Below are 25674 nucleotides of genomic sequence, written 5' to 3' on the forward strand. Positions count from 1 at the left end.
AGGTGGGCAGTGGGTCCAGACCCCAAAACTCCCCCTGGAGACACTCCAGTCTCACCCCCTGGGAATGTGGGTGTGGGGGGATCACCCCAGTGCCCTCCCCTGGGCGCTGCAAGGACAAATGCTGGGTGATAGATGAGGTGAGCAGTGAGGAAAGGCTGCAGCCCCTCTTCAGAGCACGGGGGAGCCCTGCCACCATTTGTGCATCTCGAGGATCTCGGGGACCCGAACACTTGGCACCTTGAATATTTAGGGTGCTGCCCAAAGATTTGCAGCGCTCCCGGGAGGGCTGGGAAGCCCGTCTGAGGATTAGGGGCTTTTCCTGAGGATTTGGGGAGCCACACGAGGATTTGGGGTGCCCCGTGCTATCCGGGGCGCTCTCGCAGGCACGGCCCCAGGCCAGCCCGTGCTGGGCGCGGGTGGCTCGGTGTCCCCGGGGTCCCATCGCTGGGCGGGGGTGGCTCGGTGTCCCCGGGGCCCCTCGCAGAGCGCCGGGCGGGGGCGGCGGGGCCGGGCGGGGCCCTTTAAGGCGGCGGGGGCGGTGCGGGGGGCGGCGCTGCCGGCGGGGCGGGGGGCGGCCGGGCCGGCCGGAGCCGAGCCGAGCCGAGCCGAGCCGCGCCGCGAACCGCGCAGCGAGCGGGGCCGGGTGAGCGCATCCTCCGGTACCGGCACCGGCACCGGCACCGCAGCGGCGGGCGGGGATTTAGGCGGGGATTTATTGGCGGTTCTTCCCCCCCGCTCCCCCGTTCAGCAGCGGCTCCCCCAGCCGGGGGAGGCTCCCGCCCCCCGCCGCTGCGGCGCGGTGCGTTCGGGAGGGTCCCCGAGCCGCCCCCTCCCCTCGCACGGCGGGGCCGGGCCAGCCCCGCTCCCCGGTGAGCATCGGGGCGGCCCCGGGCCCGCGGGGGCGGGGGGCGGTGATGGGGCAGAGTCGGCTCGGCCCGGAGGGGAGCGGGGGCTGCTGCCTTGGCTGGGGCTCCTCCGGGGATGGGGCTCCTCCGGGGATGGGGCTCCTCCGGGGATGGGGCTCCTCCGGGGATGGGGCTCCTCCGGGGATGGGGCTCCTCCGGGGATGGGGCTGCTCCGGGGATGGGGCTGCTGCCTTGGCTTGGGTTCCCCCGGCCCTGGGGGCTCTCCCGGGGATGAGGGATCCTCCGGCCCTGGGGGCTGCTCAGAGGGAGCGGGGCTGCAGCCTTGGTTTGGGCTGCTCCGGGGATGGGGGCTGCTCCCGGCCCTGGGGGCTGCTCAGGGGGAGCGGGGCTGCAGCCTTGGTTTGGACTCCCCCGGCCCCGGGGGCTGCTCTGAGGCTGCGGGTTTCCCCCGGGGCTGCAGCCATGGCTTGGTTTCCCCCGGGGTTTGGGGGTGACAGACCCGAAGGGGGGCACACACAACGCGCAGCCCCCCGCACGGATGCTCCCTTATTTTCGGTCGGTATTGTCTGCCTGGCGTTCCGTGAGGGGTGCGGGGGCTCCCCCGAGGGCTCAGCCCTGCATCGCCGCGGGGCCCCCGGGCCAGCGAGGGGCAGCTGCTGCCTCCGGCCAGCCCTGCTCTGCCGAGCCTGGGCAGCACCGCGGGAAGGCCCCTGGGAGGCTTCGGGGACTTTCTGCCCGGCCCTTGTGCTTGTTTCTGCTTTTGGTGAAGTCAGGCCGGAGCCCCGCTGGACTGTGGCTTGGGGGAGGTGAGATGTGCCTGGGGATTTTGCTGTGGCTCCAGGGATTGACAGCCTAAACCTTTGCCTTCCAGGTCCCTCCCTCCCAGTCTGTCTGGTACTTCCTTCCAGTGTGGAAATTGATCGGTTGGAGTTATGCGTTTGACCTGCAAGAGCCACGCTGCCGGTGCTTCGGGGATCTTGTGAACTGGAACGGGAAAGGAGGTAAAACCTCCCTGTCCCCCCAGCACCCTGCCCCAAACCCCTCACAGGCCCTGCTCCCGTGGCTTTGAGTGGATGAGGAGCAGCTGGGGGAGCTCAGCCCGGAGAAAAGGAGGCTCAGGGGGGAACTTCTCTCTTTCTACAACTGCCTGAAAGGAAACTGTAGCCAGGTACAGCTGACTAGACAAGAGGAAATGGCCTCAAGTTGTGCCAGGGGAGGTTTAGTTGGATATTAGGAAAAATCTCTGCTGAAAGGGTTGTCAGGCTGCCCAGGGCATTGGTGGAGTCACCATCCCTGGAGGATTTAGCAAAGGTGTGCATGTGGCACTAGGGGACATGGGTTAGAGGTGGCCTGGGCAGTGCTGGGGAATGGTTGGACTGGGTGATCTTGCATGTCTTTTCCAAACTAAACAATTCTATGATTACTCAGAGCTCCCCTCCATGAGGATTTTTGGTTTGGTTTGTTGGGAGAGTGGAGAAGGACCATGGATTTCTGGGGATGCCTTTCTAAATAGGAATTATCCTCCTAAAGCACACAGACTGTCCTGAAATGTGCTCAGCCCCCCTTCCCTGGGGGAGGGCACATTTGTACAGACAGGTGGGTGTGTGCTGCCAGGAGATCTGCTCAGATGGGATGGCAAGTGCCCTTGGACCTTCTCTCTGTGTCCTTCTGTGGTATTTCCCAGTGTCTCACCATCACTGTAACACAGCAGAGGAGCCCAGGGCTACCACTGAGTGTTTCCTTAAAAAAGCTGCATAATCCTCTCTGCTCCAGCTTGGGGAGCACCCAGGTTTGCCAGCCCTGCCTGGTGTCTCAGCGAGCTCAGTGCCCAGAGCCCTGTGCCATTGAGGAGGGTGAGTCAGCCCTGCCTGGTCAAGGCTTTGTGGTTAAAATCCCCTCGTTCCTCAGCTGGTTCAGGGCTGCAGTGGCTGCTTGACTGCAGGGCCACCTCTTCTGGCTGATCTGAGGTCTCTCCCCTCTTCTCCTGGACTGTGAGCACCCTCCTGGCAGTGTGGTCTTGTCCAGCCTCCTCTTGTCCTTCCTCCTTGGAGGCAGAACACCCATCTCCTCAGGATGAGGATGTTGCTGGCTGATGCCTTTCCTCTTCCTCCTCTTCTTCCTAACAGAAGCAGAGAAACCAGATGATGGTTGCACATCTGCTGGCCCTGCTGACTCAGGCTGGCTGGGATGCCCCAGGGCAGTCCTTCCAGCCCTGAGGTTCCTGCATCATTCCCCTTCTGCCTGAGGCTGCCCTCACTTGACCTCAGCTGCTTTCCCTGCCCATGGATGCCAGTGAGGTGCTGGGATAGGGTTGGAGACCTGTCCCTGGCTCAGTGATCCACATCCTTGCGCAGGCAGAGGGAACCTGGGGACCCTGCTCCCAGAAATTCAATCCCAGCTGGCTCCATCATGGTGGAGAGGAGGAGAGAACATGCCTAAAACTACATCCCACACCTGATTTTTGCTAAAGGGAAAACCAGAAGGGCTTGGAGAATCTGCTTGGTCTTGTGCAGGGTTTGGATTTGGGACGAGACTTGACAGGAGCCCCACATCCATCCACACCCACAGGTGGGGGGACAGGAGAGGACCCAGTGTGCATCCACCCCAGGGTCCCACTGGGCAGATGTTTGTGCCCTGTTCACTGGGTCCTGGCAGCATTTGGACCCTGGGGTAGGAGAGGGGCTGCAATGGCACCCCACAACCCTGGCAAGAGGGATGGCAAAGTCAGACACGGCCTGTGGATCCCTCTGGTGTGGCCATGGCCATGCTGGGTACGAAGCTCTGCCTGCCCAGGAGCATCCCTGCACAGGGAAAAGAAAAGGGATATTTGAGGTTGGCTCTCCAGCCAGGGTTGGCAGCTGTAACAGGGTGTTTTGGCATCATCTGGTTGAGGAGGGGGGGGTTCAAAGCCCACTGGAATTTTTATTTTGCTTAATACACCACTTAAGCAATTAGCAGTGATTGTAGCAGTCCTGGGTGAGGCGCTGGGTAGAATTGAATTTCCCCAGCTCAGATACCATTAGGCAGCAGTTTAAGGCTGTTTGCAGGCGGGTATGAGACAGTGATGCGTGTGGGGAATTAGATCTGCAACATAAAAAAAAAACATAATAAGAAAATTTCCTACAGAACTGTGTAACTTTATCTCATGTTTATTATGTGCTGTAATTGAAAAACAATCTTAGGGGTTTCTCTGACCTAATAATGGGAATCCCCAGTGATGACTGTGCTGTATCCATCAGGATTTGCTTTGTTGAGCACCCACCCAGCTCTCTCCCCAAAAACCCCCAAAGAGCTCCTCCTTGGCACAGCAATCCCCAGGGCAAGAGTAATCTCTTTTAAAGAGTTTGCACTTGCTTTGCAAAGTGCAGCTGGGTTGATGTTGCAGGGCTTTTTCTTTAAACCCCCAGAGTTTGGGGTGCATCCAGGGGAGGGGGCTGAGCAGATGAAGCTGCTGCTGCTTGGCATTCCTGAGTGCAGGAAGGGTCTGCCCACAGGTGCCAGGTCAGTGGTTAATGTGTAACAGGTGTGCAGGACACTCTGCACCCACAGCACACCAGCCTGGAGGGGCATGGATGGATGTGCAAATAGTTTTCTGAGGATGGGAAGGCAAGAGGAGGAGGAGGAGAAGGGTTTTGTTGTGGGCTGAGGGGCGGAAGGAAATCGAGGCTTAGCGAGGGAAATGTGAGATTGCTTGGTTGGGGACAGGGCTTCTGCTGCTCCTCGGGGGAGGCTCTGCTATTGTGGTGGTTAAAAATAGACTTTGGACTGGGTGGTTTTCTGTGGGAAGCTCTCTGGCTGGAGACAGGCACGTGAGGTGGCACCCAAGCGAGGGGGAATGGACAACAGCCTCTGACCTCCTTCACCCAAAGCTCTGGGATTTTCATTTATTTTGTTTTTCCAATAGCTTTTCCTTTGGGCCATTGAGGGGGTGTCTCTGCTTTATTCCCAGACACAGCCTCCAAGCCCCAAGCTGCATTTATGATGCACCAAAGCTTTGCTGATCATTGTCGCTGCACCCTGGGGACCCTGTCCCCATGGCTGAGGTGTCCCCCAGGTCCCACAACACCAGCAGGTTGGGTGGCTTGGGTGATGCTCCAGTCCTGTGGCAGAGTGGCTCCCTGCAAGCTGGATGGAATTACCCAGAGAAAAGATTATCTAAGATCCAGTGGATCTTATCTATGAACTTGTCTTTATTTTCCAGCAGCTGTCAGCACAGGAAGTGCGACATCCACTGCGGGGGATTTTGGAGGGGAGGGAGAGGAACAACCCTGTGGCATGGTCAGAGTAGTGGGAGATGGAGAAAATCTCAGGTTTTACTGGGTGCTCTCATGGGCCCATCTGCTCATTTGCAGGAGCATTGGTTCCTGTGGGGCTCAAATCAGGATATCACACAGAGCTGTGGGGACACCCTTATGTGCAAGAGGAGGGAAGGTTCATTTCTTGCCCGTTTTCTCTTTTGAAGATGTTGTCCTCTCAGCACCTGCACCCCAAAACCTCGTCCTGGCCACCCAGCACTACTGAGTACTTTGGGGCATCCTTTGTGAGAGCTGGGCTGGCCAGTGAGGACCCCTCACTAGGCAGCAGAAAAAAGGCACAAGGAGCCTTTTCACTCCAGAAAAATCTTTTCTAAGCTGCAGGTGACAGGTGGACCCTGAAGTGCATCTGGGCAGGGAGTTAAAGCATGCTCCTGCTGAGGGATTGGTTCAAGGCAGGTGGTTTGACTATAAAATTTAAGGCCAAAATGCTGTTCAATTAATATTTTAGTGGGATGGCCAGTAAATGAGAGGAACAAGGAATGTTTCCATTTCTGTCTGGTTCAGACAGACAGTCTGATTTAAGATCACAATAGTATAAATAGTGCATGGAGTACTGAGGAGGATGGAGGGAAATCAGCTTCTCCCACACCAGGGCTGTGGTCAGGAGTCTGGGGGGAGTGAAAGGCACAGGGCAGGTGATTTCTGCTTTTGTCCCTTATGGTTTTGTCCTCCTCAGCTCAGCCTCTGCATGCCATTAAAGCTCTGATGGGTCTCAAGGGCTGGGAAGGGTCCTCGAGGTGACAAAGGGAGGAGGTCACTTGGTCACAGGCTTCAGGTCTCAGCAGCAGAATGGGGGGAGATCAGCTCCTAGCATCCCTCATCCCTCACCCCAGAAAAAAGATTTTTCTGGAGTGAAAAGGCTCCTTGTGCCTTTTTCTGCTGCCCAGTGAGGGGTCCCCACTGGCCAGCCCAGCTCTCAAAAAGGATGCCCCAAAGCACTCAGTAGTGCTGGGTGGCCAGGACAAGGTTTTGGGGTGGAGGTGCTGATGGGACAACATCTTCAAAAGAGAAAACGGGCAAGAAATGACCCTTTCCTCCTCTTGCACATGAGGGTGTTCTCACAGCTCTGTGTGATATCCTGCCATCAGTCTGAGCCTGCTCGCTCTGCCCCACTGTCTCTTTCCCCAGGACAAGGTTTTGGGGTGGAGATGCTGATGGGACACATCTTCAAAGGAGCAAACGGGCAAGAAATGACCCTCGTTGTCCCGTGTGCCCAGGGCAGGCAGTGCCTGGGCTTTGTGCAGGCAGGCTCCAGGCTCCCCCGGGAGCTGCCCGTGTGTCAGGAGCCGCTGCCAGCAGCATCCCCTGGGGGGGCCGGGGGTATCGCCTTGCTCTGCGACCTGCTCGTGACTCGGGGATCTCCTCTGGCATGGCACGCTTAGGTCAGGCGCTTTTCTGGGGGAGCAGGTGCCTGGGTTTCCTCATGTCATTCCCGCGGGATCGCCATGGCCAGCTGGGGCTTTGAGTGGCATCGATCTTGCTGGAAACCGAGCAGCCCTGCAGGAGCAGGACAGCCGGGGCTGGGCTGGCATCTCCTTGCCCAGGAGCCAGGCTTTGCCTCCTGCGCTGCCTTTTCCTTTCCCGTCGCTCTCTGGCGGTTTCCTTGCACAGCTGGAGGGATGGATGGATGGAGGGATTCAGCTTGGAGGTGGAGGGATGGATGGAGGGGTTCAGTTTGCTGCTCACAGCCTCCAGCACACAGTGCTTTTTCCCCCTCTCAGTTTCGGATCACTTTGTCCCAGCCTGGCTGCGCTGTGCTGGGCGGAAGGGAAACATCTCTTTATTAGGGTTGTTTCCTTAAATAAAGCCATCAGAGCCAGCCGTGCTGGGCAGGCTGTGCTGGCCATCCCATGACCGGCGTGGCGCATTCGGGTTATTAACACCTCATTAGATGCTGGTTCCTCCCCACGCCTCTGGTTCAGCAAATCCCAGTGGCTTTGTTGTTGCTCCCTGACTCCTGCTTCACCGGGGAGTTGTTTTTTTATGGTCTCCTGCGCTTCTGCTGACAGTTTAAATTTCATTTCTTCTTGAGGTCAGTAGCTTTGCTTCCACTTCCAGAGTATTCTATGTGTTCCCCCCCCACTCCGGAGCAGGGGATGCCTCAGCACACCTTGGTGGGAGAGGTGTCCCAAGTCACTGCCAGCAGCTGGCTCTCACCTGTCATCCCAGCCTGGGTTTCCACTTGGCAAGCCCCAGAAGTTCTTTATTTTTGTTTTCTTTTCTTAAGTTTTGACTCAGTTTCCCAAATGACAGAGGCAGCAGGCACAGCTCTGCCCTGGGAGGAGTTTGGGGACTTGTGCAGGTGGGTTTAGGAGCCTGTCACCAGCCTGATGCTGTGGTTGCCACTCCATGGCTTCTTCATGACAACAAACCACCCCATTTTATATATTTTCTGTTCTCTTGTGTCACCCAGGCCAGGGACTCAAGGACTCAAGGCTGTGGCCCCTGAGCCACTTCTGGAGTGGGCTGAGGGTACTTCCATGGGATCTGGCTCTTTAGAAAGGTGCCTGGAGTGTGCTGCAGCCCTCAGGAAGCTGGGCTGGCAGGGGATGGCCCTTTCCAAAAAGCAATTGCAGATTTGCTGCTTATTTTCATTCTGAGCTTATTTTGGTCTCCGCTTCCACCGCTCTGCCCGGGGATGCTGTCTGTGGCATGATAAGTTATTTCAAGAAGTGGGGCAGAGCTGTTGGTATGGAGGGGAGTGCAGGCATCCAGATTAAAGGTAAATCTACACAGATAATTGGGAGCCTGCTTCGTGCAGAAATCAGGTGAATCAAGGGCGGGGATGGCTCTGCAGTCCCAGGGTCTGCCCTTAAACCACCCCACTGAGTCCCAGCCTGTGCTGGGGGCTCCTGGCTGTGCTCTGGGCAGGGGGGTGGATATCCTGGATATGTGACACAGGGTTAGTAATCCCTGCCACCGCCTCCTCAGACCTGCCAGATGTCTCTCCTCTAGGCTTCATTTTTATAAATTGGCCTTTTAAAGTCTGTCATCCCCATGCAGATGAAAGGAAGATGCTGTGATGCCTCTGCGTGCGCGTTGCTGAGCCGGAGCCCGGCTGCCATCCCTGGATCTCCTTGAGGCTTTTTGTTTGGGGCTTTATCTTTTTTGAAGTGCCTTTTTTTTCCTCCTTCTTCTTCTTGTTTTTCCCCTTAACCCCTTGGAGTCTGTTAGCTTGCCATCCCTTGGTTTCAAACAGGCAGGCCCTGAGCACCGGTCCCTCCTGGAGGGAGGGATGGGGAGATGTGTTTTCCCCCAAATTCATGGGAGGGAAACCAGAAGAGCCCCTGGGCATATGCAAATAAACCCATCACCAAGGGGCTTTCTCTTTCCCCCACAAACCCCTTTCTGCTCTTTTCCCTTTGCACCCTTTCCCTTGCTCTGGCTGTGACTGCTTGGATTGGCAGCAGGAGATTCCTTTTAATCTCTGTTTTCTCCCTGAGCCCAAATACTCCTGGCCCATGGCTTGGTGCCAGGGCAGCTCCTGGGCCATGGCAGAGCTGGGGTAGTGAATTTTCAATTCAAAGGGCAGAGTCTTTAAATCCTCTGCTTGGTGATGGATGGATAATTAGGAATTTTATTTGCTGGGTGGGTAACAAACAGCTTTGCGTTTTCTGCTGCTTTGCTGATGTCTCTTGGGGAAATTCAGAGGCTGCTCCTAAACTGCAGGGATGGGTTTTTTCCCAGCTGGCATGGTTCCCTGCTCAGGTCTCCAGGAAATCCCTGTGATGCTGGGGAGAGCTTTGCCAGGGATTTCTGCAGGAGCTGGAGCTCTGCTGGTGTTGTGGGATGTGAGGAGCCAGTGCAGGCCTATGTGTAGCCTGTCCTCAGCGCCTCCTTGGCACAGCCAGGGCACTGTGAAGCATCTTTGAGGAAATGCCACATGTATCATGTTTCTGGTGGGATTTTGTTGCCTGTGTGGGTTTCTCAGTGTTTGGGGGGAGTTGAGAGCCCCTTCCTGGGATGGAGGTGCTCCCAAAGAGCTCATCTCCTTAGGGATGTGCTGGGAATATGGCAACCAGCTCCTGGCTACAGCTGCTGCTCTGAATCCCAGCCTGCAGGGCTCAGCCCTGCCTGGGGTCTGGGCACGGACATGGCTGGGGTCTGGAGGATAAGGAGTGGGTTATGCCAGTCCCTAGTGCCCGCCCTGATCCATGGCTGGTGCTGTTCATCAGAGCAGTAATTAATTACTGGCCATGTAAGCTGCTGGCGGGATCCGGCGCGTGATTTATTAGCAGGAGTAATCCCTCACCAGCAAAAGGGCTGCTCTGTGAATGGAGAGCAGCAAAACCCAGGGAAAGGGCTGCTCTGTGAATGGAGAGCAGCAAAACCCAGGGAAAGGGCTGCTCTGTGAATGGAGAGCGGCAAAACCCAGGGAAAGAGCTGCTCTGTGAATGGAGAGCGGCAAAACCCAGGGAAAGAGCTGCTCTGTGAATGGAGAGCGGCAAAACCCAGGGGAACTGTCCTGCCCTTCCAGAAATGGATCCCACAGGCACAATCCCTGCCCCTGGAGCAGAGCAGCCACAGGCACCCAGTGTTTGAGCAGCTGAGGTGGATTTGCCAAACTGCTGCCCTTGGAGTGGAGGAAGGAGGGTGTCTGGACACAGGGACCAGATGTTTGGGGTCATGGGCTCAGCAGTGCCCCAGCCAAGGCCCACCAGCAGCCATGAGCAGTTTTGGCACTGAGAGGTGATTTTTGAGATGCAGTCACTCAGTCACTGCTGGGGTTCCCCAGGGGAGGCTGTTCATGCTGCCCAGCATCAGGTAGAGATTTGGGAAGTGCAATATGAGCACCAAGCTGGACTGTACACAGGCCCTGCCAGTCTCACAGCCACTGGGAGAAGGACCAGTGTGGAGGTTGGGCAAAGTGATGCTTCTCCCCAAGGGCTCACAGGTCTGCTCTGCAGCTCCTGTCAACTTCTGGTGTGCTCCTGGGTCTGGCTTCTGTTCCTTTTCCCCCTGCACCCTACCTACTCATGGGCCTCTGCTGAGGACCTGTCCTGGGTTCTCTGTCAGCTGATGCTCAGCAGGGAGAGCAAAATCCCAAAATTGATGTGGCAAAGGATGAGAGCTGAAATAGAGACTGGAGAGAAAGAGAAGGACCAGCCGTGGGGTGCAGAGGGGAGGGTGCTGCCCTGGATGGATACTTCCAGGACTCCCAATGCTCCCTCCCCCTGTGGAGAGCTGTGCCATGCCCAGGCAGACACAGAGTGAGAGGAATCCTGCAGGCAAACGCCCCTGGGCTCCTCCGCTCGGGGACTCCTTAGCGGTTTCATGAGAAATCAATAATGCTTTTGCATGGTCATAATCGTAAAATAAGTACAATTTATGGCTGCTGCAGGGCCAAGATTTTTTCCTAGTGGATGAGGTGGAGAGAGAGCAACACACAGACACTTTCCCACAGCATTTTCCTTTCCACTGGAGCTGCAGATCAGCTCTGGCATCATGGCAAGGGGTGACCTCCATTTTGAGGGTCAGGGTTGTTGTCCATGTCCATGCCCTTGTTTGGGGGTGCAGGGTGGGTTGTCGTTGTCCATGTCCCCATTTGAGGTAAGACAGAGTGGGTTGTCCATGTCCCCATTTTGGGGGACAGGGTGGGTTGTCTGTGTCCCTGTTTTTGGGGGACAGGATGGGATATCCATGTCCCTGTTTTTGGGGCACAGGCTGGATTGTCCATGTCCCTGTTTTTGGAGGACAGGCTGGATTGTCCATGTCCCTGTTTTTGGGGGACAGGGTGGGTTGGCTATGTCCCTGTTTTTGGGGGACAGTCTGTGTCCATGTCCATGTTTTTGGGGGACAGGGTGGGTTGGCTATGTCCCTGTTTTTGGGGGACAGTCTGTGTCCCTGTCCATGCCTCACTCAGGCCGTGTCCTCGCCTGCAGCCCGCCGGCAGGTGGAATGGGGCAGCCATGAACGGCGATGCCCTGTGCCAGGAGCCCTCCTCCCCGCTCCCCGACTGGAGGGAGTTCTGCAAGCTGCACGCCCAGGCAGCCGCCGTGGACTTCGCCCAGAAGTTCTGCCAGTTCCTGAAGGAGAACCCCCACTACGACACCCCCGGGGCAGAGACCTCCTTCTCCCACCATTTCACCGCCAACTTCCTGGACATCTTCAGCCTGGAGGTCAGCAGGGTGTTCGTGTCTGACTCGCCCACCAAGTACAACATCGTGCCCTTCGTGGGGCTGCAGAACTGCCACGTCCCCTACGGGCGGGAGGTCACCCCGAGGAAGGAGGAGACGTCCACAGAGTCTCTGGACAGCATGGACGCCCCGCTGGGTGCCAGCCGCTACCTGACCCCGGCCCAGCAGGTGCAGGCTCACAAGGTCTCCTCCTACGGGCAGTCCCGCAGCTCGGAGGATGTCTCCATCCACGCTGCTGCCAAGCCCAAGTTCAAGAAAGGTTTCTCCCTGAGGAACATGAGCCTGTGCGTGGTGGATGGCATGAAGGAGATGTGGCACCGCAAATCCTCTCCGGAGCCGGGCGCCGAGGCCGCCCTGGGTGGGCGCAGAGCTGAGAGGGAGCCGTGGCCGGCCGGGGGCAAGGAGCCTGGGGACCCTCGGGAGAAATGGACACACAAGCTGCGCCTGTCCAAGGTGCCCTCGTCCAAGGTGGAGCTGGTGGACATCCAGAGGGAGGGGACGCTGCGCTACATGGTGGCCGATGACACGAACTGTGTGGGCAGCTCGCAGTGGCAGAAGTGCCGCCTCCTGCTCCGCAAAGCGGTGAAGGTGGAAGGGGAGAGGTTCCTCCTGGAGTTTTATGTCCCTCCAAAGGTAAGCCCTGGCTTTTGTCCACTGTTGTTTTTATGAGGAATTCAAGCAGTTCTTGGGCTTTGCTTTTGGGGTTGGTTTTTTTTTTTGTTTCCACTGCTGAGCTGGGCTGAAATCCAGCTCTGGTCCAGAGGGAGATCTGGTGCTGTGTGGCTGAGGTGCAAATGGATTGGAAGAGGTGCTTGAAACCCATCCAACCTGCCGGCCAAAATGAACCTTGCACTCTTGGTGTTGGTCTGTGCCTCTCACCTTCTGAGAAAATATAACACAGGAGTTTGAACTCAAATGCATCTCTCTGGAGAGCAGCTCAGCATGGGTAAGGATGGTGGGCATTGCTCTGGCCTGGACTGGGAACTTCCCCAACCCAGGAATGGGGTCTGGCTGGAAGGAAGCAACCCCAATGTCCATGGTGCCCACTAGGGAGCCTATGGAAGAACTGGAGAGAGTGACAGGGCAGGGGGGAATGGCTTTAAATTGAAAGAGAGTAGGGATAGGTGGGACATTGGGGAGAAATTCTTCCCTGTGAGGGTGATGAGGCCCTGGTACACCCAGAGAAGCTGTGGCTGCCCTATACCTGGAAGTGCCCAAGGCAAGGTTGGATGGGGCTTGGAGCTACCTGGGCTAGTGGAAGGTGTCCTTGCCCATGGCAGGGAGTGGAAAAGGATTCCTTTAAACCCATTCTGTGATTCTGTGCATGGAGGATCTGATGAAGCCTGGTGTGTCAGCTGCACCAAAGAGAAAATAAACTTGGGTTAAAATGGAACAACTGCTGCTCTTAAAACATTTAAGAGAGAGCTCATAGAGGGATTCCTTTTTTAGTGTATCTTGATTTGCCTCTAAAAATCAATTTTGAAATTATTTTATGGCAACTTTTATGAACATTGTCTGCTCTTCTGTTATAATCACACCCCACTTTGGTTTACAGCTTTCTCCTCTCATCCCATCTTGCTTTCCATCTGGCAAATGTAAAAGTGGCACCAGTCTGGCACAGCTGGAAGAAAACTGCTTTTTGCTTCAGCAGCCCACAGCTTTGTTTTTACATAGACCCTACAAAAACTATGGCCATGTCTGTAAACCTTTAAAGGGAAGAACCCTCCTGGAGAGGAGGGGGTTGGAATGAGATGATCTTCAAGGTCCCTTCCAACCCAAACCATCCTGTGATTCTAAGACCCTTCTCTGGCTCAGGGGTGAATTATCACCTTGTTTCCTTTCCTTTCGAAGCAGCTGCTGCTTCCTTTCTGACCTTCTCCTGTGCAAACACTGAGATGGAAAAATTCCCCAGGGATGGGCAGAGCCTTGCACGGCTGAGACGTGTCTGCAGGCAGCACTGGGGCTCTGGGGCTGGCAGAAACGAAACATCCTGAAAGGGAAAAAGCAGTTTCTGTTCTGTCTTGGATTTATTTATTTTTATTTCCCAATAAAAATGGGAACTGAGCCTGTTATTGGTAACTTGCAGCCTGGAGCTCCTTGCTGGCCTCATCCCACCCACTGCATCCACGGCACCAGGCGCAGGTTTTGGTGACTAAATCTCATCTCTGCTTCCTGCAGCTGCAGTGCTCCAAATCCCAGAGCCCTGGAGGGGACCAGCCCTGGAGAGGAGCTCCACGAGCTCCTTTGTGGGGATTTGTTATAATTAAAACAAATATCTGGGGAATTTGTTGCTCAGCAAACACTTGGAGTGGGAGGTACCGGGTCTTGCCTCCCCACCGAGGCTCCGGCGGGTGCCAGGGGCCCTGGGAGAAATTCATTTTTCTTGATTTTAATGTAATTAAAATTCCCTGCATGGCTGAGGCTGCTGTGTTGTAGCTGCTCAGTTGAAATGCTGCTCCTGTGCTGGAGAAACAGGGCTGCTTTCTGCATGGGAAGCATCCCCCATCAGATAGCACAGCTCTCTCCATCGGGAGAGGGTGGAAAATGGAGAGAAATTAAGTGGTGTTGGCAGAGCTGGCACATCAGCCTGCGCTGGAGCAAGAAGGGTGGTTTGGCAGTTAAAAGCACCTCCCTGTCTTCCACTGGGCCTCCTCTTGGTTTAATTCACAGAGCACAGAGTTATCAGGCACGGGAGGGAAATCAATGCTGTTTATTCCCCCTCTGTAATAACCACACAGGCTGAGCTGATCTTGCCTCTGAGAGCCCTGCTGCATTGTCCCAGGGACAGTTTGATTCAATTGAGTGACTTTTTTTTTTTTTTTAATTCATTGATTTCTTTTCATTTATTTTCTTTACTATTTTTTTTTCCTTTTCTCAGGCTTCCAAACCCAAGGTGAGCATCCCACTGTCGGCCATCATCGAGGTGCGCACCACCATGCCCCTGGAGATGCCTGACAAAGACAACACCTTTGTCCTAAAGGTGAGAGCAGGGTGTGGATCCCTACAGGAACCCCCTCTGCACCTGAACCCTGCAGTGCAGGAGGCTCAGACCCCAAGGGGATCATTACCTTGGCTTTCAGAGCTGAGATGCCAACAGCACAAATGCTCCCCAGAGGATCCCTGCCTGCTGCAGCTGACACCAGGGTGTTTTGGGATCAAGCTGTTTGGCTTTCACCATGGGGTTTGGCTTCTCTGTGTCACCAGGAGATGTGTTAAATCAGTGACCTGAGACAACCTGCAAGGGAAAATGCTCCTTGGTGCAGCTGCTTGTGGTTTTGTGGCTGCTGCTGAGCCAGATCAGTGACGTGTGGTGGCTGTTTCACTGACAGTGTGATAGCCCTTAGTGCTGTGGTCTGGTTGATGAGGTGGCATCTGGTCAAAGGTTGGACTTGATGACCTTGGAGGTCTTTTCCAGCCTTAGTGATTCTATGGGAGCAGCTCTGTGGGGCAAATGAGACCCTGGGGATCAACCACACATGAGTCTGGGAGCATGAGCAGAGAGTGAAAGTCTCTTTCTTCAGAATTTTCCATATCGTGCAATTAATTAGCTCAATGCTGCCTCCTGCTCTGCTGGAAGACAACAGCCTGTCATGGCAGATCAGGGCTGACTTTTGCATGGACACCATGACAGTGATGGACCACTAGATTTTGAGCATTTTTGTGTTCTACCTCTTCTAAACAAACACCTCTCTCCCTGATGCTTCTCCCCCAGAGTGTGTGGCAAAGCAGAAAAGAGGGGCCAGGCCTCCCAGCTGAATGAACCTGCTTGAAAGCTTAGAAAACTATGAAAGGAAAAGAGGGGGGAAATTGAGCCTGGCTTTGCGAAAGCTCCCAAGCCTTGAAATCCACGTGGCCCCTGCACACATTCCCAGGAGAAATTTCTTTCCATCAAATCCTGCTCCTTTTCAAGGTCACACAACTTCTCTTGGCACCTTCCCTTCTCCAAGGACTTCCTGCTGTTCAGCCTCAGCAGTGGTCAGTGTCCACCATGGGCACAGAGGCTCATTCAGCTGTTGTTTTCTGTGCCTCAAAGGCCAACCTCAAGTGTCTCCTCTTTTCCAGACTGACCAGCCCAAGGTCCTCCTTGCTTTCCTTGCAGGCGCCGCAGAAGGAATGCCCCAAAGTGTACATGGGGCCGTGGCCCAGAGCAGATGGGAAGGATTGCTTCTCCTTTCTTCTTCCTCTCTGTCCAGCCCAAGCTGATGCAGTGCTTTCCTCATGCCATGATGATGACGATGTTGACTCACATGCAGCCTGTGGGCTGGTGTAACTCTGGGATGGTTTCTGCAGAACTGCTCCCAGGCCGTGGTTCCCCAGCCCACACACCCACAGCGATCGCTCTGGGCCCAGGGCTCACCCTGTCCTTGAGCTGGAGGCTGGTTTCAGCTTCTTCTTCCACTTCAGCTTTGACAAGTTCATTTGAATTCTTGCCTGGTCCTCCAACACATTTTGAGTGTGATGTCATCCATGAACTGATCAGGTATCCTCGCATCCTTTTGTGCTCATCACTGAGGAGCAGGCACAGAGAGCCTTTGATGGGAAGGAGCACATCCCTCAGCTTTGACCACTGGCCATTGACAACCCATCAGCCACCAATCTCTGCTCTTGGAACATGGCTCATCATGTTCTTGTCACATTTTCTAGATGCCCTTACAAGCCCCACCTCAAATGTGTCACATCATTGTCCAAAGCGTGTTCAATACCCAGGATGTGCCACTGCTTCTCCCTATCCCTGGAGCTGTCACAAGCATGAGCAGATAGGCTTGGTCATGACAGATCCCTTCTGGGGATTTCAGCTCTGGGATGCCTCCTGGGTGCCTGTGAGGGTTGGTTTCTCTGGCTGCTGGAGAAAAATTCTGCACTTGCCCTGTTCCCATCTTCTGAAGCCAGACCTGCTCTCTCCATTCCCACTGCTAACAGCTTGGTGACTGCTCCAGTCATTCCTTTAATGCACTTTGGAATGCTCCAAACCCTGCCAGCTGGAAAATACCTGCTTTACCAGGTACCTCCTGCTCCTGCCCTGTCCTGGCTCTCACCCTGCCATGGGGGAATTGATCACAATTGATTCTTTGAGTGAGCAGAGCCAGCAAGCACAGCATGGAGCCCCCCAGACAGGCTTTGCTCTCCCCTCCCAGCTGCTGGCACAGGATGCTGCTCCTCTTTTCTCGCATCCACTAATTGTGGTTCATATTCTGCCTGGCTCCTTCTTGCTGGGACATCTTTTTGCTCCCCCTTTCCCCCTTTGCTGGCTGGACTTGCAGAGGGGGTGAAGCACCCTCAGTGCTGGGGTGCAGGTTAGGTGGGCAAGCTGGGTGCTGTGGTTTCCCTTTCTGTGTGATGTGGAGCCCAATCTCAACCTTCACACACAACACACAGGTTTTGATGGGTGGAAAAGCCCCTGCCTCATTTAGGGATGTTACTATGGCTGGAAAAGCCCTTGCCTTGTTTGGGGAGGCCACACTGAAATAGTTCCTGCCAGATTGCCTAAAAATGAGCAGCCAGTGTGTCCCCAGAGCCCATCAGACACCAAGCACATGCAGTTTTTTCCATTGCACAAGCAGGTGCTTGCAAAATACCCAAGCCCTGCACGTGCTTTGCTTGCTGTCATGCTCTGCATGAGTGAGCAGCCCCATCTCCCACGTCAGCTTCATGCCTTGCCCCCAAAAGGCCAGAGAAGAGCCTTTCTGAAGTTAAACAAACTGGGGAGGGGGAACTTTGCTACTCCCCTCCACCTCTGCTGGGGACAGGGTCCAGGTCACTGCTCAGCCCCAGCCAGAGCTCTGCTCCCTGCCCTCCCTGCTTATTTTCAGGATGGTGATTCAGTTGTTTGTGATTAATTGAATTTGCTTGGAGGGTGTCTCAGCTGGCAATGTGACACTCTCCCAGAGTCAGGGCTGCTCTGCCACCTCAGGAACACGATGTTTAAGGCTCCTTGAGGGATGCAGGGAAACCTGCCAGAGGCACAAAGCATCCCATGGCATCTGAGTCCACTGATGTGGAGCTTCTGGTTCTGCCTGGCCCCAGAATGGCACAGTTCCTTTGGGCTGGACAGTTTGGAGGCTCTTTTGTGTCCTAAATTGTTATTTATTATTTTTTCCCTGTGAAAGGGGGTTTCTCTCCCACTCTGTTGCAATCAGAAGTCAGAAGCCTCATGGACCAGCAGGCAGAAAAGATAATGGAGGAGAGGCTTAAAACTCCTGGGGTCTGGCAGGGTTGTGGTGCAGAGAGCAGTGTGGCTTCTGCTATACCTGTGCAGAGGTAGTTTTGGGGGGACACAGAGGTGCCCCAGGAATGAGGGATGCTGTCTGTGCTTGGGCATAGTGCCACGTACCCTAATGCTGCCAGCCAGGTGTGTTTTTTCCATGGAGGCTGTAAAAACCTTGTGAAAAACTTGTATTTGCTGATATGGTGCAGTGGGGTTTTCCTCTGAGCCCTAGATTTGGTCAGGGGTCATCTTGGATGCATCTTTCTGAGTCACCCTTTGGCACCCCTGTGCTGGGATGGGGTGGGACACTGATCCCCTGGGTCACCCCTGTGCTGGGATGGGGTGGGACACTGATCCTCTGGGTCACCACTGTGCTGGGATGGGGTGGGACACTGATCCTCTGGGTCATCCTTTGGCACCCCTGTGCTGGGATGGGGTGGGACACTGATCCTCTGGGTATTCCTTTGTCACCCCTGTGCTGGGATGGGGTGGGACACTGATCCTCTGGGTCACCCCTGTGCTGGGATGGGGTGGGACACTGATCCTCTGGGCCATCCTTTGGCACCCCTGTGCTGGGATAAGGTGGGACACTGATCCTCTGGGTCACCCCTGTGCTGGGATGGACACCAATGCTCTCCTGCTGAGCTGAGGTGCTGTTCAGGGGGTCTGGCTGGGCTCTGGGGTGTGTTTTGCCTCGGGGTGGGGGGCAGCAGCCTGGCACAGCTGACTCCATCCCACATGGCCTGCAGGTGGAGAATGGGGCTGAGTACATCCTGGAGACCATCGACTCCCTGCAGAAGCACTCGTGGGTGGCTGATATCCAGGACTGCATCGACCCTGGGTAAGGATTGCTGGGGAGGGGCTCTGCGGGGCTGAACCCTGGTGCCTGAGCACGGGCTCTTACCCAGATGCAACTTTTGCTGCTTGGGTTGTCACAGGAAGTGCCCAGCTCACAGCAGCAGAGGTCTGGAGGCAGAGTTAGCAGCCTGTGTCTGCCAGGGATGCAGAGCACTGGCCACTTGTTCACCCTTCTCTGCCCCATGTCCCCTCAGCCTGGCAGAGGCAAGTGACCTGGAAACACAGCCTCAAAGCAGGAAGCTCCTAACACCCACCTTCTGAATCTTTTATACCATATTTGAGCTATTTTCCATGGGTTTTTTCCAGCTTAGCATCCATGATATATTTAAGATTCTGCTGATTGAATCGATTTGTTTGTATTTCTATCACAGTGGCATCAGTGTTGTCATTGGAGTCATAACTCAGCCAAAACTTCTCATCCGCTGTTTCACCAGCACATGCAGCAAGCTGTGTCAGGGAGGTTTGTGTGCCTGGTGCTGCTGCCCTTCAGCTGGCTCAGACAGCCCCAGCCTTGGGGAAACCCTGGCACTGCCTTTCTTGGCACAGTTTTGGAAAATCCAGGTGCTCATGCTTGTAGCAATGAAAACATCACTCAAATGTGGAACAGAGGCTTGGAGAGGCTCCTGCTCCCTCCAGGCTGCCTTTGGCCCCTGCTGCTAGCGAGAGGCACTTGGTCACCATGGAGGATGCACTGGTGCACTCCAGGTCTTTGCTCCTTTTGCTGTTTTCAGAAATCTGTAATTCATTGGCATGGATTGCCCAGAGCAGCTGTGGCTGCCCCATCCCTGGAAGCACCCAAGGCCAGGCTGCACAGGTCTTGGAGCAACCTGGGCTGGCGGAAGGTGTCCCTGCCCATGGCAGGGGATGGAACAAGATGAGCTTTAAATTCCCTTCCAACCCAAACCATTCTGATTCTGTTTCTGAAGCAGCACTGCTGAGGCTGGGCTGCTGAACCAAAGCTGGGAAAAGAAAAGGCCTTTTTTCCCCTCAGTCCATGTTTCAGTGCTGGTTTCCCAGCTGGAGCTGAGCACCATGGCTGTGCTGCACCGCAGGAGCCGCCGATGTCCCCATGCCTGCCCCTGGCCCTGGCTCTGGCCCTGGCAGCCTCCCAGGCCCCTCTGTTTGCTTAGCACCCAGCACCAGCCCGCTCTGGCCCCCGGACGTGACTGTAAAGCAAATAATAATGAACTGCAGAGCAAATAATAATGAGCTGTTTAATACACCGCCACACACGCCGGGCGCCAAGAGCGAATTCTCAATCAGCTCCCGATGCTCCTGCCAAGGGCTGCGTGCTGGAGCCGCTGCCTGAGCGCCCAGCCACGGCTTTTCTGCAGAGTTCTGTTGGTTTTGGTTTCCTTCCTCCCTTCTTGTTTTTAACTGGCTGCAGCTGAATGACTCCCAATGGCTGATTCACTCGCTGGCCACTAAATAATTCAGGATCTTCCCCTGCTGCCTGTGCCCACGTGGCCCGTGTGAAGCAAGAGCTGCCGAGTGCTGTGGGCAGCTCTGGGCTCTTGCTGGTGGCTGGGATAAAAATAGGATGTGGAGCAAGTTGGATGCTTGTGCAAGAAGGGTGCTGAAGTGCACGGGGAGGGCTGGCAACAGGGATGTTCTGAGTGGCTCCCTGGCTCTATTCCCGCTTGCTGCCTTGCTCCAGGCCTCCTGACTTAGTGGTTTATGTCTTGTAGGGATGTAATTCCTGTGGGTGGGTAATCCCCTTTGCAGAGGGTGAGAGTGAAAGCGCCCTCGGGTGGGAAGGTGTGTGGGTGCAAAGCAAAGCACTGAGAGTCAAGGTAACAGCTTTCCTTCCAAACCCACAAAATCCTGCAGCAAAATCCTGCAGCTGGAACTGACCAGCATGACCTGTGCAGTGTGGGCTTTCAAGGGTTTCATCCTTCCCACGCTGGTTTCTCACTCCCAAAAAGTCATGTTTGGTGGCTGCTCTGTCTCTCAATGCTGTTGGTGCAGTGGCAACCCCTTGGGAGTAATTCAGGGGCAATAGGTGTGCTCTTGAATCACACTGGAATTTTGTTTGGTGTAATCCCCATTCCATGCCAGTGAATGGAGGTGCCACATGTGTGTGTCTCTGTGCTCTCCTCCAGGGACAGTGGGGATGACATTGAGCTGGTGTCCTGTGCACAGGGACCCTGTCTGCCAGGCAGGACAACCTCGTCCAGCTGCGAGTTCCTGAATGATGGTAAGGAACTACATCTGGGAAAGTCTGGGACTCCCTCAGAGCCATCACTTAGCCCTCAGGTGTCTCCTGGAGAATTCCAGGAGAATCCAGCACAGTTGCCTGCAGAGCAGGACGGCCCCCAGCTTTGCCCAGTGATGCTAAGCCATGCACTCATCCCTCTGCAATCTCCCTTCCAGAGGTACCCAGGCCACCAGACAGATGTGCCCTGCCCAGCTCTCACAACGCTGCCATGGCCACCTCTGTCCCTGTGCCCCCAGGCCGGGGCAGGGACTCCCTGGGGGAGCTCCTCACCCACGTCCCACTGGAAAACTTCCTGCAGACTCTGGAGTCCTCCCCCACCGCTGGTGGGCACCTCACAGGTACTGGCATGCAGGATCAGCACCCATCTCACTCTGGAGGGTGCACAGAGGGAGAGGAGGAGGGGGGGGTGATGTTCAGGTGCTCCCTAAAAACCTGCTGTCCCTGCGGGCAGGGGAGGACAGCGAGGCCGAGGCTGAGATCAACCTGTCTGACTTCCCCTGGTTCCACGGGACTCTGTCCCGGATCAAGGCAGCCCAGCTGGTGCTGTTCGGGGGCACCCGCAGCCACGGCCTGTTCGTCATCCGGCAGAGCGAGACACGGCCGGGGGAGTACGTGCTGACCTTCAACTTCCAGGGCAAAGCCAAGGTGGGTGTCCTCTGCTCCTCCCTGTCCTCTGCTTCTCTGTGAATATTAGTGTAGGAACGACGGGGGTAGGATGGTGGGGATGGACGGAGATGAGAGATCTCTGCAGCCAGGTCATGGAACTTGGGGTTTATTGCAAAGGGCCTGGGTGCAGGGCCCTGCTGGGAGCTGCCAGGCACAGCTCAGAGCAGACCTGAGAGGAGAGAGGGGTAGAGAGGATGAGAGGGTAAGAGAGTAAGAACATAAGAGAGTAAAAGGGTAAGAGAGCGAAGTTCCCGTTACAATACAATAAATCCTTCTGTGTTGAATATTCTAATTCTCACTAACCAATCTAGTACAAGATACAAACCCTATAGCATTTACATACAGCCTGTAAGAATCATTACATTGCCATACTGTGTAACATTTTAAACCCTAAAACCTCGTCTTTGGGCCCCTTCTGCCAAGCTGTAGGGTCTGCTCTGACCCTTGGGCCTGTCTGCAAGCAGAGGGTGTTGTTTCATCAAAAGGGGATTCCCTTCAGCTGGCCACACCATTGTTTTCCAGTTGTTCAGTAACTAAGGGATCTCAAAGCTTGCTTTCATTTCAATCTCACTTATAGTTTCTATATTCTCAAAATCTTTTGCCAGACAATCATATTTATAAGGCTTTCCTGTTTCATCTTCCCCAACATGTTAGTGCCAGCCCTGCCCAGCACCTCAGATTCCTTCTTGCTCTGTGGGTGACCCCAAATGCAGCAGCTCTGCAGGGAGCTGCACCCCTCCCTCAGGACCACCTGCCCTTGTGCCCCAAGACCCCTCTGCATCCTGGCCCGGCCCTTCTACACTTTCCCAACTGGATCAGTGCCTGTCATGTGAGCATATGGATAAATACCCATGGGGGCTCAGTGTAGCCTGTTCCCCTGCCCTCTCCTTGTCTGTTCCACGTCCTGAAATACACAGATGCCCTATGAAAAACCAACCACAAGCAGGTTTTTTGCTGGGTCCCTTTTCCAGCAGAGATTGCCTGTTCTTGTCACCTTGCAAGAAGTAGTTCACGTGGGCTGGAGGCTTCCCCAGGCTGTCTGTGACCCCAGAATCAGAGCTTCAGCTGCCCCTGGTTATACCCAGACACCCTTCTCTGTGTGTTTCTTTATGGTGTTCATCCCCAGGATGGGTCAAACTGCTCCTGGGGCTTCAGTGAGGTAAAAGTGAGGTTTTACAGGAAACACCCTGCAGCAGGGTAAACACAACAATCCTGTTTGGAGCAAACCTCCCTTGGCTGATGGAGGTGCAGATTGCAAGGGTGAGTCTCACCCCCAGCTCACCCCGTGCCCCCTGCACTTGCAGCACCTGCGGCTGTCGCTGAACGAGAGCGGGCAGTGCCACGTGCAGCACCTCTGGTTCCAGACCATCTTTGACATGCTGCGCCACTTCCACACGCACCCCATCCCGCTGGAGTCGGGCGGCGCCGCCGACATCACCCTGCGCAGCTACGTGGTGGCACAGAGCCCGCAGCCAGGTGGGTGCCAGCCTGGGTGGGGACTGGGATATTGTGCCTAAAAAGGGACAGATCCGTGGGATTCCCTCCTTAAAGCAGTGCCCTGCTGATGTGTGTGGCTCTGGAGGTGTGCCAGGGTGGGTGTCACCCACTGGAGGGTGGGCATTGAGGCCCAGGCAGCAGCAGGGCTGTGTTGGTGTGACCCCTGTGCCAGTCTGGGTGACAGTGCCGTGTGACCCCTGTCCCTGGCTGTGACCCCTGGCTGTGGGTGACAGTGCCGTGTGACCCCTGTCCCTGGCTGTGGGTGACAGTGCCCTGGCTTGAGCAGGACAGGAGCAGAGATGTCTGCAGGCTCAGAGCATCCTGCTATGCCAGGAGAGAGCAAGAAGGAGAATTGGAGAAGAAAAGGGTCAGGGATGGAGAGGGGGTGTGGGAAGGTACCAGAGAGGGAGGGGGCCGAGCCCGCAGGCAGCACAGGAGGGATCAAGCTCCTGTTTCCTTTGCAGACACCGGTCCCCCGCCACCGCTGGTGTCACAGCCCCCGGGCTGCCGGGTCGACCTGCCACCTCCACACTACTTCTGCAGCACAGCCCCTCCGGGCCCGCCGGTGCCGCCGCCCGCCGAGGGCGGGGTGCCCGTGGCCCCCGCTGTCCCGGTCCCCGCACCCTACCACCGCCTGGAGGGTGCCCTGGGCCCCCGGAGCCGCAGCGACAGCGCCGAGCGCCGGCCGGAGCCCTCTGCCGCCGGTGCCGAGGACTACCACGAGGCTGACAGCGCCCGGAGCCGCACCCGGGCCGTGGAAAACCAGTACTCCTTCTACTGAGCCCCCCGTGCATGGGGGGCTGCGAGGCAGCCGTGCCCCTCACCCTGCACCGGCCTCGCCACCTCCTCCTGCCACCACCAGCCACCCAGCCGGGATGGGATGTGCTCCTCACTCCCTGGGGCTTGTGGGAGCTGTGTCAGTGCTGGGCAATGTCCTGAGCTCTGTCAGTCCTGAGCAGTTGCAGTGCTGGGCAATGCCCTGTGTCAGTGCTGGGCAATGTCCCTGCTGGACCTGGTGCCAGCCCCGTGGCTGGGGCAGTGCTGGCGGTGTGGGAGGCTGAAATTCAGAGTCAGTGCCATTTTGGAGCTTGCAGCCTCTTCTCCTTCCCTCCGGACCAAGAGCTTTCTTTCCCAGGGCTGAGCTGGGCTCCCTGCATCTCCTCCTGGGTGTGACCATTGTGGGATGGCACCCGAAGCTGTGACAGGCTCCATCCTCCAGCCAAAGCACCATGTCCCCTCTGGGGCCAGAGCCCAGCATGGCCAACATCCTTCTGGCACCATCGCCCTGCAAACCAGCTGCCAAGGGACTCTGGCGTGCTGGGATGAGCATGGAAGTGTGTCAGATGTCCATGCAGAAACTCTTCTCACACACATGGAGCACTCAGAGGGCCTGAGGGTTTTTCTGGGCTGGCTTTTGGGCTCCCTCTGGGGCAGGTGTTTCCTATCCTCTGACAGAATAAGGTTTTTGTCCAAAGCTCAAAGCTTAATGAATTGCATTCAAGGAAGGGTTTTCCTGCTGTCCTGCTTTTTCTGTCCCTTTGTTTCCTTTCTCTCCTTGCTGTAGTAACAGAGAATCCCTGGATACCCTTTCATCCTCCCTTTCTTCCTTGATTTTTCAAAACCTAAGCTCTCCACAAGGGCATCAGCCTTCTGCCTGCTCTCTGCCACAGCTGGGCAATATTTTCCATTGCTCAAGGCAAACCTTGGGAAATATGACAACACTTCCTCTTTACATCGGTTTTGGTCATTTGGGATGTTTTGGGGGGTCAGGCAGAGACCAGGGGCTGTGTCCAGAGGTGAGGGACAGCTTTGCTTTGCAGGTAAAAGCAGGTATTCCTGCCTGGCTGGGCTCCCAGGAATAAAAACACTACATTGATTCTTTTCCAACAGGCCAGGGAAGCCCTGAGGATGGTTTTACAGGCCAGGGTTTGTGCCTCATGGGAGTTGGGAGATGCTTCAGAAGGGCAGCTTTGCTTGCAGACACAGTGTTTGCACACCCCCCTTGGTTTGGCTGACACAGCTTGTGTTACCCAGCACCAGGACACCTGCTGCTCATGTGGCAGTGACAGGAGTGACAGTGCTCACAGGACCTGAGCCAGGTGGCTTTGGAGTGTCTGGACAGGTCTCCAGGTAGAGCAGACCCTAGTAGCTGCTAGAAGTTATCACTTAGTTCAAAGAGGTACAAGGCAAGCCACAACCTCAAAAAAAACCCTTGAATTTTCCTGGAATTGGGTTGGGCCAAATTTTTATTTATTAGGTGCCTTCTTTCCTGAGCTAGCAAAGCATGTCCCCAGTGCTTGCCTCACAGGAGGAGAGGGGAGGTGTCTCCAAGGCTCCTCCTGTGATGTGAGAGCTGCCTTGCTGGCCCTTGGATGTGTGAGATGATCCTGGTGGATCCCATTCCTGCAGCAAATGCCACCTTCTCCCCAAACACACCTCCCTTCAGAGGGCAGCAGGAGCAGGTTGCTCTGTTGAGGGTATTTCTCCTTCCTCAGCCCAGCTACAGCACAGCTCAAAGGAGCAGGGAGAGGCTGGGTGCTCTGGATTCATGGGTTTAACACACATGGTGGATGAGGGGAGATGTCCAGATCTGACACAAACATCATCACTCTGGTTCTGCCCTGAGGCCCCAAGGGTGGGATCCAGAAGGCTGGATGGGAGCACTGCCTTATAGACCTTCAGATTTTGGCTTTGTTTCTCACTTTCTGTGTCACAGGATAGGAAAATTAGGGGGAAGCGATGATCTGCAAGCAAAAAATGTTAATTTGTAAATAGGGAAGAGTCTGGAAGAGTTTACTGTTGTGTAGAATAAATTAATTTTATTTAAAAAAAGAAAGGGGAGGGGGGGGACTTGTTAAAAAAATGGAGAACTCGAGTTCCGGTTTTAAAATAAAATCACTTGCAAAAACAA

The 25674-nt window shown here is 55.5% G+C and overlaps 1 protein-coding gene across 2 annotated transcripts; it reads left to right on the top strand.

The window, feature by feature from the left end:
- The first annotated feature begins 579 nt into the window (after positions 1 to 579).
- Positions 580 to 25674, top strand: SH2B2 (SH2B adaptor protein 2). Of its 2 annotated transcripts, none has more exons than XM_036395257.2 (10): positions 580 to 643; positions 1738 to 1867; positions 11065 to 11952; positions 14198 to 14299; positions 18274 to 18365; positions 20485 to 20579; positions 20756 to 20938; positions 21052 to 21245; positions 22571 to 22742; positions 23228 to 25674. In XM_036395257.2, exons 3-10 carry the CDS (start codon positions 11092 to 11094, stop codon positions 23542 to 23544), a joined length of 2016 nt encoding a protein of 671 aa, XP_036251150.1. In that variant the 5' UTR covers positions 580 to 643; positions 1738 to 1867; positions 11065 to 11091; the 3' UTR covers positions 23545 to 25674. The 2 variants fall into 2 exon arrangements, with proteins under 2 accessions (XP_036251150.1, XP_036251149.1); XM_036395256.2 differs by lacking the exon at positions 580 to 643 and adding an exon at positions 722 to 869.

Source organism: Molothrus ater, chromosome 21 (assembly GCF_012460135.2).
Source record: "Molothrus ater isolate BHLD 08-10-18 breed brown headed cowbird chromosome 21, BPBGC_Mater_1.1, whole genome shotgun sequence".
Classification (NCBI taxonomy): Eukaryota; Metazoa; Chordata; class Aves; order Passeriformes; family Icteridae; genus Molothrus; species Molothrus ater.